Below are 13,452 nucleotides of genomic sequence, written 5' to 3'. Positions count from 1 at the left end.
AGGAACCTTGAGAATTATGAGTTTCTAGCAATTTTAGGAAATAGAACATTATAGATATCACGTATGGGTTCACAATAAGGGAATCATGCCTTTAGAAAGAAAGGGTTAGCCTTAACATACCTCGTCGTCTCCTTAACTACTCAACGCCTATCCTCCCAAGCTCGTAAATCTACATTCAAGATGATTTGCACTTTGGGTAAGTCATTGAAATGCTTATATGGTCAAACTAAATTAATAAATGAGCTAACGAAAATTGGGCAGCATTTCCTCTTATATCTTCTATTTCCTCCAACTCAAAAACAACTCCCAAAACCACAATAAAAACATCAACAATTCCATAATCAAAATATTACATTCCAATCATACTCAATCCAACCCCAAACTTCTTTTCATGAACAATCCATAACAACAATTTCCTCAACATCATTATTACCCCTCATAACAAGATTATACTCATAACATGCTAACAATTATAGTTCAAGTTAATTTATAACTCAAAATATCATCAATTCATATTTGAACTTCTCCCCATAACTCTTTTCACTTTCTAAGGCTTGCTAAACCTTCAAATCAACTTAACATAAGAAATAAGGTGAAGAACATACCTTGTATTTGAAGAATTACAACTCACACACTTTGCTCCGAGACTTAATCCCCACAACTCCAAGTGAAAGCAAGAACATCCAACTTCCATAAATTAAATTAGGTTTTCAAGGTTGATCTTCTCTTGACTTGATTTGGAATGATTTGGGTTTATGGATGTTAAGGGAAGCTTAGAGAGAGATTAGGGATTTATTTTTGGGTGAAAATGAGGCCCAAGTCGTGGGAAATAATTTTATATGATGTCTCCGCCTTCAAGTTTCTAGAAAAATTCGGGCAAAGTACGGGTTACTGTCCATCCCGTACTTCAAAGTACGGGTTACTATTCATCCCGTACATTGGAGGTAAAAAAAATTCAAAATTTTCAACTTTCTGGAAATTTCAGGTTTAGTACGTCCAAAATCTACTGGACGTACATTTTTGTACGGGCCGTACTTCATCCTGTACTTCACAGAAATGCAATCTGTCAGTTGCATTGGAAAGAAGACTCGCCGAACTTCAATTTGCATAGGTTATGGATTCCGTAACTCCTCATATCCTGTCTCTTTGAAGTTTGACCAAAAATCATGCCCAAAATTCTGCCAAGTTTTCCCAAATTTTCAACAAACTTAATTTCTTCGCCTCACTTGATCCCGAAATCTTTAAATACTTGTCTAACATTTATTAAAAGTCTTCCTTAACCTTATAGGCGTTTCATAGCCTCTCTGGACTCACGTTAGTTTGCTTACGACGACGCGGAAATTTATGAGATGTAACAATAACTTATGGATCAAGTTTTATATTTAAAAATTTTGAAACCCCAAATCATGCCTTTTTGGATGATTTGGGATTTCAAACTATGGCTTGAAACCATGAGATGAAATACATGTCCAAACGCTGATTTTATCTCACGGTTTCAAATCTCATGTCCAAACGCCTACTAACTATCACAACTTACCAAAGGTACAGTACTGTGCTACTGCATACAAAGCTAAGTGCTTCGTTTTGGATGACTTTTGGGTGGACGCCATGTGGGGGATCTGTTATGTCCACACCTCTTAGGGCCTATGATATTGGGACTCTTTAAAAATATTGTTGGGTGCTTGTCGAATTTTTTAAAATAACATCAGTGTAACATCACTTTTGAAGAGTCCACACAACGCTGCTTATGACACCTATAGTATGTGGATACGTAATTTGGTAAAGTTTTCCTCGTAGGAATAGGATTGCCAAACTTGTAATAGCTACGTATTGTTTACATTTAAGTTATACAAATTACTCCGTTAGTGTACTTTAATTTGTTATATCAAGTAATTTATTGGTTATTTATCAATTCTAACTATAAAATGTGGTTATTAATCATACTATAAAAGGTCACCTTTAATTGTTTGACCAAACGCCAAAAATCTACCCATTTATAATTGTTTGATCAAACTTTCAAAATCTGCTTTGAAAAGTATTTTTTGCCAGAAATGTTTTTGAAAAAGTACTTCGGAGAGTATATTAGACCAACAATCTGTGATTAGCCAAGATCCTACAAGTGTTTATAGGAAAAATTATTTGTTCAGCTTCTGAAAAATATCATCTGCTGCTATTCAAAAGCACTTATGATTTTTGAAAAGACCGACAAAACATCTTGATTCTTTTTTTAAAATAAAAAAAAAATACTTTCTAACTTTTCCAAAGTTTTGGCCAAACAAACAAACAAACTATAAGTAGGGGTATCGTCAAGATCCTCTTATATGCAATCTTATTAAAGCAAAGTACTAGGATTGTCGATCGAATTGCCTTCAAATAACATAAAGCATAATAGACTTTCTTGCAAAGAAGGGTTAAATATTTTCAAAACTTGGTTTATTATTTCCCTTTGAACTGACATTATATGATTAGATTGGTTCAGATTATCTTTGGTATATAGTTATCCTACCTCCGTCCGAATAACTTAATTTTAAAGCTGGTAGTCTACTTCATCAAATTGACATCCCAATGAAAATCACTAAAGTACCAAATTTTAATTGATTTGCACCCTTTTTTCTCACTTTGCTATTCCAAATCAAATGAATTGAGTCTAATCCCAAGAAGTTTTTAAAACTATAGTTCCATTTCTCCTTTTTAGAGTCCAAACCCCACCCAACCATACAAGACAAAGACCCCGACAGAGCACTTATAATATTAAAGAGAGAGAAATAAAGCAAATAAAGCTGTACCCAATAATAGTAAAACTTGACAACTTGAAAGATGTCTACATTACTCAAAGCAACTTGCAATATATAAATCATAGGCACGTCGAGAAGAAGTCATCAAACTTTTTTTCTTTTGTTTTTTGCCTTTCAATAGCGGTGTGAGTTCACGAGTTTGAACAGGCTATTATTATAAATACTGTTATGTACTTAAGTTTTTGGAATCAGGCCTATTTACCATCATGCAAAGGCTTAGGATTCATTCCACAGTTAGCAATTGAACATTTCCGTACTCATGCCTTGCCTAAAATTCAAGAGACAATATCATTTATGATTTCATTATGATGTTAGGTGATATATTGCCTTGACTATAGTCTCCATCGTAATAATTTTATATTCGCTTGTAGCGGTTGATTAGGCTAAATCAGTTAAAATTTCTCCATAGTTCATAATTCTACTTGTTAATCATGATCCCTTGAACGCTTTAATCAGATTACTTATAAGGTTGCTAACAACTTACAACTTTATAATCCTAAGCTTGCTAGCATTTTGGCAAAGTCATTATTGGGACATGCTGACTCCGTCAATAATCAAATTCTGCTAATTTATTAGTAAAATGAGTCAGGCTTAATTTACTGGGTACTAATTGAGAGTCATCTTTTTGCGCGGATTGTCCTTTTGGGCTGGTCATTAAATTTTGCCCCTCATATTGTGGTCTTTAAGTTTTGCCCTTTGCTTGAAAAGGTAGGCGAATGAGGTTCTGGGTTCGAACCCCCCCCCCCCCCCCCCCAAGGCATAAAATAAAAAAATAATTTCTCAAGGCAAGCCTGGGGGCGTGTATGCCGGATCTGGCATACATTCCGGCATAACTAAAAGTCTGCCCATAAGGCATAACTAAACTATGTCTTAAGGAAAAGTTATGCCTTATGGGCAGACTTTTAGTTAAGGCATAACCAAAAGTATACCGCATAAGTCAGAACTTTTCCCTAAGGCATAGACTTTGCCTTATAAGGAAAACTTTTAGTTATGCCTTAAGGAAAAGTTTCGCCTCATGGGGCATACTTTAGTTATGTCTTATGGGACACACTTTTAGTTAAGGCAAAACTAAAAGTATGCCCCATAAGGCGGAACTTTTCCTTAAGGCATAACTAAAAGTTTGTCTTGAAAAGTAATATAAAATAAAATATATGTCTCAAGGCAAAGTCTGCCCCGTCCGGCATACTTTTAGTTAAGCATAACTAAAAGTCTGCCGGAGGGGGCCGAGCGAAATTCAAATTCTGTCTTGTGAATTTTTTTAAAATTTTTTACTGAGCAAGGGTTCGAATCCGGAATTCATGGGTTTTAGGCGAAGGGTAAAACTTAAAAGACTAGCAATTTGGGGGGCAAAATTTAAAGACCACCCAAAAAGAAGGACAATTCGTAAGAGTCTGTTACGACTCTGTAAATGGAGGTTGATTTCCGCAAATGTTTCTTTTCAAGCCCAATTCATATCTTGTTTCTATTTAAAAGTTGTACAGGTATAGTTCTCAGCTAATTACTCTTCTTAGAGATATTTCTAAACCTTATAAAATATTAAATTGACGTCTAATGTTTGCAATAACTTAGACCATGAACTAATATTTTCTCATATGATTTTCAATTTGCTCAAAAATAATTTTTAAATTATAATCTAACAGAATTATAAGTTGCAACAAAAATAAAAAATAAAAAGTCATTTACTAAATAATTATTCCAAAAAGGAAACCGGTGAAAATTTCTGGTTGACACAAGAAACGTGCACCCACAAGCTATTAATATGGCCCTGTAAAATTGAGGGCAATCAATGGGCCACACAGAGAGACTTTACGCTAATGTAGCCCATTTTACCTGTAAGGGTGGATTGTCATTTGTTCGTCGCTCTTTTGTGCTAGTCTTTAATTTTTGGCCCCTCAAGACAATTTTTTTTTTAGAAAAGTTTATATTTTTACATCATAATCCTATAAGTTATGCTCCGCCCCGTAAAAAAATTATACCTTATTAGGCATATGTTCGATCTAGAAGGCAAAAATTAAAAAAGACCAACCCATTTGAAGAACAAACCGTGCAATTTCTTCCATTGGATTGCCTCTATAAATTCTCTCAGTAGTTGCTCATTTAAACAAGGGAAAAGGGTCAAATTTACCGCTGTACTTTGAACTAAGGGCAAATTTACCCCTAATACTTTGAACTTTCCACCTCTACCTCTACCGTTATCAAACTTTGCAAAAACATGCCCAGCCCTAACGGCATGCTGACTGGTTGCCCAAGTGGCTTGCCATATCAGCCACCTGGTAGCCAGTCAGCATGCCACATGGAATTTTTAAAAAAAATATTTTTTTTAAGAAATAAATAAAAAAAATTAAAAAAAAAGTATTTATATAATTCTTTTTAAAAAAGTGTGTTTTTTTATAGGATTTGTAATGTTATGTTACTTAAATAGAAAATTATCCTCACGTTTCGTAAATATTTCTCCTTAATATGTATATATATGTACTTTATCCTTCCGAAAATTCAATATCTCCTCATAGGGAATTCAATTATTTATCAAATATTTAGTTATTGGGCATTAATTTTTTTCCCCCTACATTTAAATTCATTCTAATATCAAAATGAAGATAACATAGTAAATTTGTACATAAAAATCATGGTATAGAGAAGACAAAATGATGATAGGTCCCTATACAAAACATACTTTAAAAAAAAAATTATACAAATACTTTTTTATTTTTTTAAATTATTTTCTACGTGGCATGCTGACTGGCTGCCCAGGTGACTGACATGGCAAGTCACCTGGGCAGCTAGTCAGCATGCCGTTAGGGCTGGAGATATTTTTGTAAAGTTTCATAATGGTAGGGGTAGGGGTGAAAAGTTTAAAGTATTAGGGGTAAATTTGTCCCTTAGTTCAAAGTACAAAGGTAAACTTGACCCTTTTCCCTTTAAACAACGGTAGACATGTCTTTAGTAGATAAAAATATATTGCGGATAAAGTTGCTAGGGCAAGATTCTGTTGGGAATTTATTTAAATATAAATATTTATTTACAAAAGGGTTTTACTTGAGAAGGTGTCTTTTATGAAAGGAGTGTCCTTTCAAAATTACATAACCACTCTTGTCTATTTAAAAGAATGATCTTGCCTTTTGAAGTGAGATTTTTAAGGTAACTTTGTTCTTCCTCCCAAAAACTCTTTTTCTTGTACAAAAATCCTGCACTTAAAAATCAGAAAAGTTCTTGCTTTTCTAAGACGGATTTTTCCATTGTTTGCTTAGTGTAGATTTCCACAAGCTTGTCATATCCACTAAAACTATTTGCGTACAATCCCATAGTAATCTCGTAGAGGAGAGGGAGCAAATATCGTTTTTAGGAAAGCGTTTTGCACGTGTTTCAAGCCTTCAATTCTATGTTCATTGTTCATATTGTCAAGCCTTCATCTTGTATTCTTCTTCATATATTTTTTGTGTTCTTGGTATATATTTTCCAACAGATTCTACACTTTGAATCTGCCACATGATTGTATGAAAGGTTTTGGATTAACCCAAATCGGAAGTTTAAAAGTTGGAAAATCTATATACATGAAAGAAAAGCAAATGGATATAATTCGCTTTTAAAGATGCCAAAGACGACTTATGTTCTTTCCTCGGAACTATCTGCAAATTTTAAATTCCTTTGCCAAAGTCTTTATATTCTAGGACACCATAAATATCATTACAAATTTGATTTGAAGAATAAGTATTCTCATGTACATATTTTACCTAGTATTACTATGTGCTATTTGGAAACATAGTATGTGTGAGTTGTACTAATGTTGTTGGTCCCAAACTCGGATAAAGGAAGAAATTGCAATAGATTTAACTGTTAACAACTTAACATAAAACTAATCAACTTGTGACGAATTTTCATACATAGATATAAATACAATAATATGATCAATGAAGATGCATAAATTGCCTGGAATTGATGTATAGCAATAATAGTAATAGTGGTTGTATGCGCTATTTGGGCATTTCAACGAGTTTGTGTGGGCTCTTACTTCAAATGTTATAATCAGTTTAGAAATATCTGTTTCTCACCAACTTGGTAAAGGGCAACCAGGCCAACTTGGTTTACTTGGCCTAGCAGTTGTCATGCATCATTCCTATTTTTTTTTTTTTTTCTGTCTTGTTAAATCTTACTAATTGCTTAGACTATACGTGATACTACCTGCATTCATATTCTAATCTGTTTCTTTATTAGTTTTTTTAATGATAAAAAGTAGTGTGAAACTTATGTTAATGTCCGAGAGCCATCTTTTCCACAGTGCTTTTTCTTTTAAACATTTTTGAGTGTACGTGGTAGGTGAATAGGGGAGAAGGAAATTATGAAGAAAGATTGAAACTTAAGAGTTAAGCTTTATCATATGGATGGTATAAGAAGACTATCACTGTCATATTATTTAAAAGGTAATTATAAGTAGATATCTATTATAAAATAAAAACTAATCTACTATTCCCAATGGGTAAAACTATGATGATAGTTGAAAAATGTACATTATTGAACTGTTAATAATACTAGATCACGTATAAGGTAACCAAATATTAATTTATTTATTTTTCATTTAATAAGAGTTTTAAGTGAATAGTGGAGAAGGAAATTATGAAGAGGGATTGAAACTACTTTATGAGTTTATCCATTTAATTTAAGGAAAATATTTTTAAAAGATTCAAGTGTTATGTACTGATAGTTCAAAAAATACTAATGCAATCAGGTTACTTATATGGTGATCGTAAGTAAGAAAACAAAAAACAAAAAAAATATTATAATATATACTGTAATATTCCTCTGTTTAAAATATATCTATTTTTTTTTTTTTTGCAACTATTTAGTTTGAATTTTCTACATGACATATTTAATATCATAAAATTGGATAATATTTTTGTTCATATTTTAAATTTAATAGCATAAAATTCAAAAGTCTTGTTTACTTATGGTCAAGGAGATTGAGACCAGTTTGGATTGACTTATAAGTTCGTCAAATCAGTTTACAAGCCATTTTTAAATTTATTTGGGTGTTTGTTAAAATAAAAATCAGCTTAAATTAAGTTAAGTTAAAAATTAATTAAAATAAGCCAAAACCAAGAAGTTGCTCAACCCCAATTTCTTTCTTTTTTGCTTAAAAATTATTTTGATTTGACCAACAACTTTAACCTTTTATTTCTTATATTTTCTGTTAGTTCCAATACTACTCTTACTTTTAAAAATTATTTAAGCACTTTTATCCAAATACATAACTGTTTATTTATAAAATAACTTTCGGCGCTTAAAAAGTATTTTAAAGTATTTTTTTCTGGCTAATCTAAACGGGCTGAGGTGTAAAATCAACTCATGATTGGTCTTAAAAAGACAGCGCGTGAGTTATAAAGCCGCCGTAATATGAGAGGAAAGAAGTAGGAAGTAAGTAAGTAGGTACACGCGTGTTTATTCCGTCATCCAAAACCCGACAAAATAATATTAAAAAAAAAAAAAAACTAAAAAGCAATCCGTCCAAAACATTATCCAAAACGCAGTCCAATTCAGCCTTTACGTGTCATCTACCGTTAGATTCTTCCACGTGTCACCTTAACCCCATCGCAGCCGATACCCGAACATTCCCGAATTTATGCCCTGTCACGCGTTTTATCCAAAACTCCTCACGTGACTCACGTGCCGCCAAAGCACACCAATTGTACATTACAAGCGCGTGTTATCGACACGTGTTCTTATTTTTATTTTTTTTAAGTGTATATATATATATATATAGTGGAAGCTTCATTGTCAATTTATAATTATTAAGGGAGTAGTAGTAAAAACGAACATTGATTTCTCTTCTTCATAACAAACATAAGAGGTTTTAGATATTTTAGTTTAAGAACAATTCTTGGTGTTTTGAACTATGGTTCAATTGATGAAGGTGGAATTAGAGGATGCTTTGGATGAAGCACATGGCCCACTTAACAAGCGATCAAAACTTTCCTCTTCTATCCAAGTCTCTTCTCTTCTCTTTGTCTCTCTGTTTTTACTTCTTTTTGCATGTTCACAAATTTGTACACATGCTCTCTGCTAATTTTGTTTTCTAGATATGCTTTTTTTTCTGTTCAATTTCTGTGCCTTTCAATTGTCTACAGATTTTGTGTTTGTGCTTTGGTTGCTATATAGCATATAGTAATAACAGATGTATATGTTCCTTCATCTTCATTATAGCGTTACGTGGACACGAGCTTTAAAAAAAAAAAAGATTTTCTAGACATAAGTTTAATATAAATAAGGGGAATTAATTACAAAATAGAATGTTAAGGTTAAGGATTTAAGTTAATTAATTAAGCAGGCGACTTACCATTTATTATAGATTGTAAATCAATGCTTATTAAGTATAATTACTTGCAATTTCCTGCTAAGTGACTTTCTCGTACACATAGCAAATTAGCTGTATTAATTGAATTATTCTGATTGATAATATTAATATGAATCCCCTCAAAAATGGATCTAATTTTATGTGCTTATCCTTATCAAACAGTATGTAAATATAGAAAGGTGTAGCAGATAGAAAATGGAAGAGTGTCATATAAAACTTTTATTAATTTCTATAGAAGAATGATTATTGGTTGAATTGGGTATAAGTAGTAGACTTATGCTTATTGAGGGATTATTACTAGCTAGCCATTTTATACTGCTTTAGGGGGGTTCTTGTGAAGTTTATTGTATGATTAGCTTATATGAATCGCGTATCTTTTTCCTACAGCAGCAATTAGTTGTAGGAGCTGATGGATACCCAGTACCACCGTCGCAGTACAACCCGTTAGATGAGCCGAGTCCATTAGGTTTGAGGCTAAGGAAGAGCCCATCACTGTTGGATTTGATCCAGATGAAGCTTGCTCAGGGGAACAACTCAAAGGTGGGAAATCATGGGAAGAAGGAGCAGAAGGGTAACTCTGGAACTATCGAAAAGCTCAAAGCCTCGAACTTTCCTGCCAAAGTTCTGAGAATTGGGAGTTGGGAGGTAATATTGATGTTTTAGTTTTGAGCATAGTTTGTAATCTATAAGTTGAAGTTTAGAAGCGCTAGAAGTGATTGGAATTCTGTTGTGTATGTGCAGTATAAGTCGAGATACGAAGGGGACTTAGTAGCAAAATGTTACTTTGCGAAGCATAAACTTGTTTGGGAAGTCCTTGATGGTGGTCTCAAGAATAAGATAGAAATCCAGTGGTCGGATATTATGGGTTTGAAGGCAAGTTACCCCGATGATGGACCTGGAACTTTAGATGTAGTGGTAAGTGGTGATGAGCCATCTCTTTTGTTGTTATTATTGTGGAACTGTTTCCTGCCGCTATTGGCGAATTTACTTCCATAATACTCTTAACTATTACCCTAAAGGTGATGAAAGTACATAAAGATTCTTTTGTTGCAGCTAGCAAGACAACCTCTTTTCTTCAGGGAGACGAATCCACAACCTAGGAAGCATACTCTGTGGCAAGCAACATCTGATTTTACTGGAGGACAGGCTAGCATACACAAGTATGTTTCTGATCTTGTTTTTACTTGTTGGCAATTTATCTTTGATGTGTTTATGCACCGGCACTTATTGTAGTTGCCTTTACCAGATTTTCCTTGTTTTTCTGCGACGCTGACTCCCCGAGTACTCATCTCATCTGTTGCCTTATCTTTTTAATAACTATGGTGTCGGGGCCAGCTTGCGCGCACCTCAATTAATTCTACCGGTACCTGCTACCTTCCACTAGCACAAGTACAAAAGTACTAGGTAATTTTGTCACCAAGGCCTGGACAGATAGGAAGAAATTACCTAGTGTTTTTGCCTCAACTTGGATTTGGCCCTGTGATCTCATGATTCTCATCCCACTTTGTTGCTTATTCTATCCTTCACTAGAAGTGTCAGATAGTGACTGAGAGCTAATTGTCGGGAAATTTCTCCACTAATGTTGTTCTACCTCTTTTTATTCTATAAAGTTAGAAATCATATCTTGTTTTTATTATGTAACGACTGTAGTTTGCATGTGATCAACACTAATCTAAATATTTTCACTTTTTCGTTCGTTTATTTGTTGGATATCACTTAGAGCATTTTTCGGAATTGAACGTAGAGCTTGTCCTTAGCAAGTCCCTAGCATACCAATACACTACAGGGTGTATATGCATAAACTGCATTTTTTGAAATAGTTGCACCTCCTGTATTACAGCTTGAATACTACAATAACTGAAGATTTCTTAAACAAGAACTAAAGTCTTCAGTATGTTAGGTCGTCCGATAATTATGTAGTAGAAATTTTCCGAGGAAGTATGGAATCAAATTAAACCACGTCACTTCGCCATTTCATCTGGATTTAAGTTTCTTCTTCTAATTTAGACAAACCTATTGTCCCACTCTATGTATGTAGAGGACGTTAGTGTGGTCATTTCAGCTGCATTCTCGTAGCGTACAAGTAGAAACACTAGAGACTACATTGAGGACACCGGAGGCTACATAGAGGGCCAGAGAAATTTTAGACCCTCTCAAGTCCACATAATGCCGCCCGTATTCAACCCTTTGACAAACAAATTCCTCGTAAGTATCACTTTTCTCTAAATGTATACAAATTGCAAAAAACAGACAAATAATGTAAAATACCTTATTTAATGTTTTAATTGGTCGAGACTTTGGTGAAATATCAGTAGTTGTAATGAAGTTTCAATGGTTGACTCAATTTGTATTTGTTGTGTAATAACCTTTCCTTTTTTCTTTTGATAAGAGCCCACCTATATAACGACCTAATAATCATTGCCTGATTGATGTTGAGTAAAATGAATTCAATGGAGACTAAAGGTAATAGATTTTCTCCAAAATTTGATGGTTTATGGTCCCCTTTCTGTCAAATAAAATAAAATAATAAATCGGCCGGCTGAACCTCACCTGCAGCACCCTGAAGGCCTAAATCCCATTTTTCGGGGCTGTAGTCATCCGGATCGGCCTTTTGTCATTTATTGTGTTTAAGTTGTGTATGAACTCGACATAATGGTACAGATGTTTCTATGCTTGCTTAGTTAGACCTATTTATGATCGCAATTGCTGGCATTTCCTTGATTATTATGTCAATGGGTTCAGTTTTGATGTTAAAACTCTCCTCCCTTTTTAATTGGTTCTTTTTTTGTTTGTTTGTAGGCGACATTACTTACAGTGTGGACAAGGCTTGCTAGGAAAGCACTTTGAAAAGCTTGTTCAATGTGATCCCCGTCTGAACTTCCTAAGTCAACAACCAGAGATTACACTAGATTCTCCACATTTTGAATCCAGAATTTCAGCATTTGATGACCCAAATGTGTCTGACTCGGAATTTAATATGAATAATGAGAGAAGTACCACCTTTCTCAACTTGCATGGTGCCGCTTCACCTTCAGGAGCCCATTCTTCTTCTTCAAACGGAGAGCAAGATTTTGTTAGTAGACGATTGGAGAACATTCATCCAGAAACACCTTCACCCAGCTCAGGTAATTATATATTAATGCTCGTCTAGTAGGACCCTAAGCTTTTTGAGAAGTTCGATACTTCTGCGTGGTGCCATCTTATTTCTCTCTTCTTTACGTTTCTTAATTTTATGTTTGCTTGGTGGAAGAAGGGCTGTGGTGGTTCTAGAGATTACATTCCTTTTCTGCTGCTACAGTTTTCATTTTTTCTTGAAGTTAATGTTTAAGCATATCTTGAGCAATTAGTGTTTAAGCATATCTTGAGCAATTTGCTATAATCAAGACCATCGACACATCCAAATTATAGTTGAGGCTTTATTGCACATAATCATGATATGGTCTCAACTGATCCTGAATCAGTTCTAGTTTCTTTTGAAAATAATTATGTCATTGTTAAGGCTTGCTTTCCGTGAATGCCTTTTAATTAGCTGTACTATCCTTTAACCTGCAGTGATGGATACAAGGGCAATTCATGATGTCATGAGTAGAGATATGGAGCAATTGAAAGGCCTCAGGAACCTAGATCAGATCCAAGTGCCTGGTCTACATACTTCCATGTCAATGAAAGATTTAGTGAGCCACTTTGAACAACGTTTATCTGAGCAGGGAACTTCTGAAGTTATAAACCTATCCAGTGATGAACGGCAAAGCTTGCAGATTCTGGAAGAGATCTCGAGGTGCTTGTTTAGTGACACTCAAAATATGCCAGCATCAGATGAAAAATCCCTCATGACAAGGGTCAATTCTCTGTGCTGTCTTCTTCAGAAGGATCCTGCAACAGCTCATAAGAGTGAAAACTATTGCGATGTTGCAGTTGGAGGAAAGAAAACTGATGAATGGATCAGTTTCTTTACTGCAGAAGATCCTTCTGCAGCAGAGGATAAATCGAATGATCCAGCTCTGTCAATGTCAAGAAAAGACTCGGTAGGGGATCTGTTACTGAATCTGCCAAGAATTGCATCGTTGCCTCAGTTTTTGTTCAATATTTATGAAGATTCCGATTACCAAGCTAGGTAGCATCAGCTTAGTTTTATCATCATCCAAAAGGATGGTAAAGTTACTCTTGTATATAGCAGGCATAGCGTCCTCCAAGACACTGCTTAGCTACAGTGTCCAGTTTAGGATTTGACTTGTAATCAAAGCCTTCTAGATGTTGTGCGGATATAGTATATATAGTCGTCTTCTATTTTAGTTTGTGGAATATACAGTA

At 34.3% G+C, this 13,452-nt stretch overlaps 1 protein-coding gene across 2 annotated transcripts; it reads left to right on the top strand.

Annotated features, from left to right (window-relative positions):
- The first annotated feature begins 8,568 nt into the window (after positions 1 to 8,568).
- On the top strand, positions 8,569 to 13,443 carry LOC132633091 (uncharacterized). 2 transcript variants are annotated; one of them, XM_060349308.1, is made up of 6 exons: positions 8,569 to 8,775; positions 9,532 to 9,786; positions 9,883 to 10,056; positions 10,195 to 10,301; positions 11,941 to 12,266; positions 12,694 to 13,443. In XM_060349308.1, exons 1-6 carry the CDS (start codon positions 8,683 to 8,685, stop codon positions 13,257 to 13,259), a joined length of 1,521 nt encoding a protein of 506 aa, XP_060205291.1. In that variant the 5' UTR covers positions 8,569 to 8,682; the 3' UTR covers positions 13,260 to 13,443. The 2 variants fall into 2 exon arrangements, with proteins under 2 accessions (XP_060205291.1, XP_060205290.1); XM_060349307.1 differs by having other exon boundaries at positions 9,529 to 9,786.
- Positions 13,444 to 13,452: the final 9 nt, after the last annotated feature.

The sequence above is a fragment of the Lycium barbarum genome, chromosome 3 (assembly GCF_019175385.1).
Source record: "Lycium barbarum isolate Lr01 chromosome 3, ASM1917538v2, whole genome shotgun sequence".
In the NCBI taxonomy this organism is placed as follows: domain Eukaryota; kingdom Viridiplantae; phylum Streptophyta; class Magnoliopsida; order Solanales; family Solanaceae; genus Lycium; species Lycium barbarum.
Note: the sequence above shows the minus strand (reverse complement) of the source record. Positions and strands in the feature narration are given on the sequence as shown.

Excerpts from the sequence above, each read along its gene's own strand:
- LOC132633091 (XM_060349307.1), top strand. The coding sequence starts at position 8,683 with ATGGTTCAATTGATGAAGGTGGAATTAGAGGATGCTTTGGATGAAGCA. Across the intron at positions 9,787-9,882 it reads TGAGAATTGGGAGTTGGGAG|TATAAGTCGAGATACGAAGG; the intron begins GTAATATTGATG and ends GTGTATGTGCAG. Across the intron at positions 10,302-11,940 it reads GGACAGGCTAGCATACACAA|GCGACATTACTTACAGTGTG; the intron begins GTATGTTTCTGA and ends GTTTGTTTGTAG.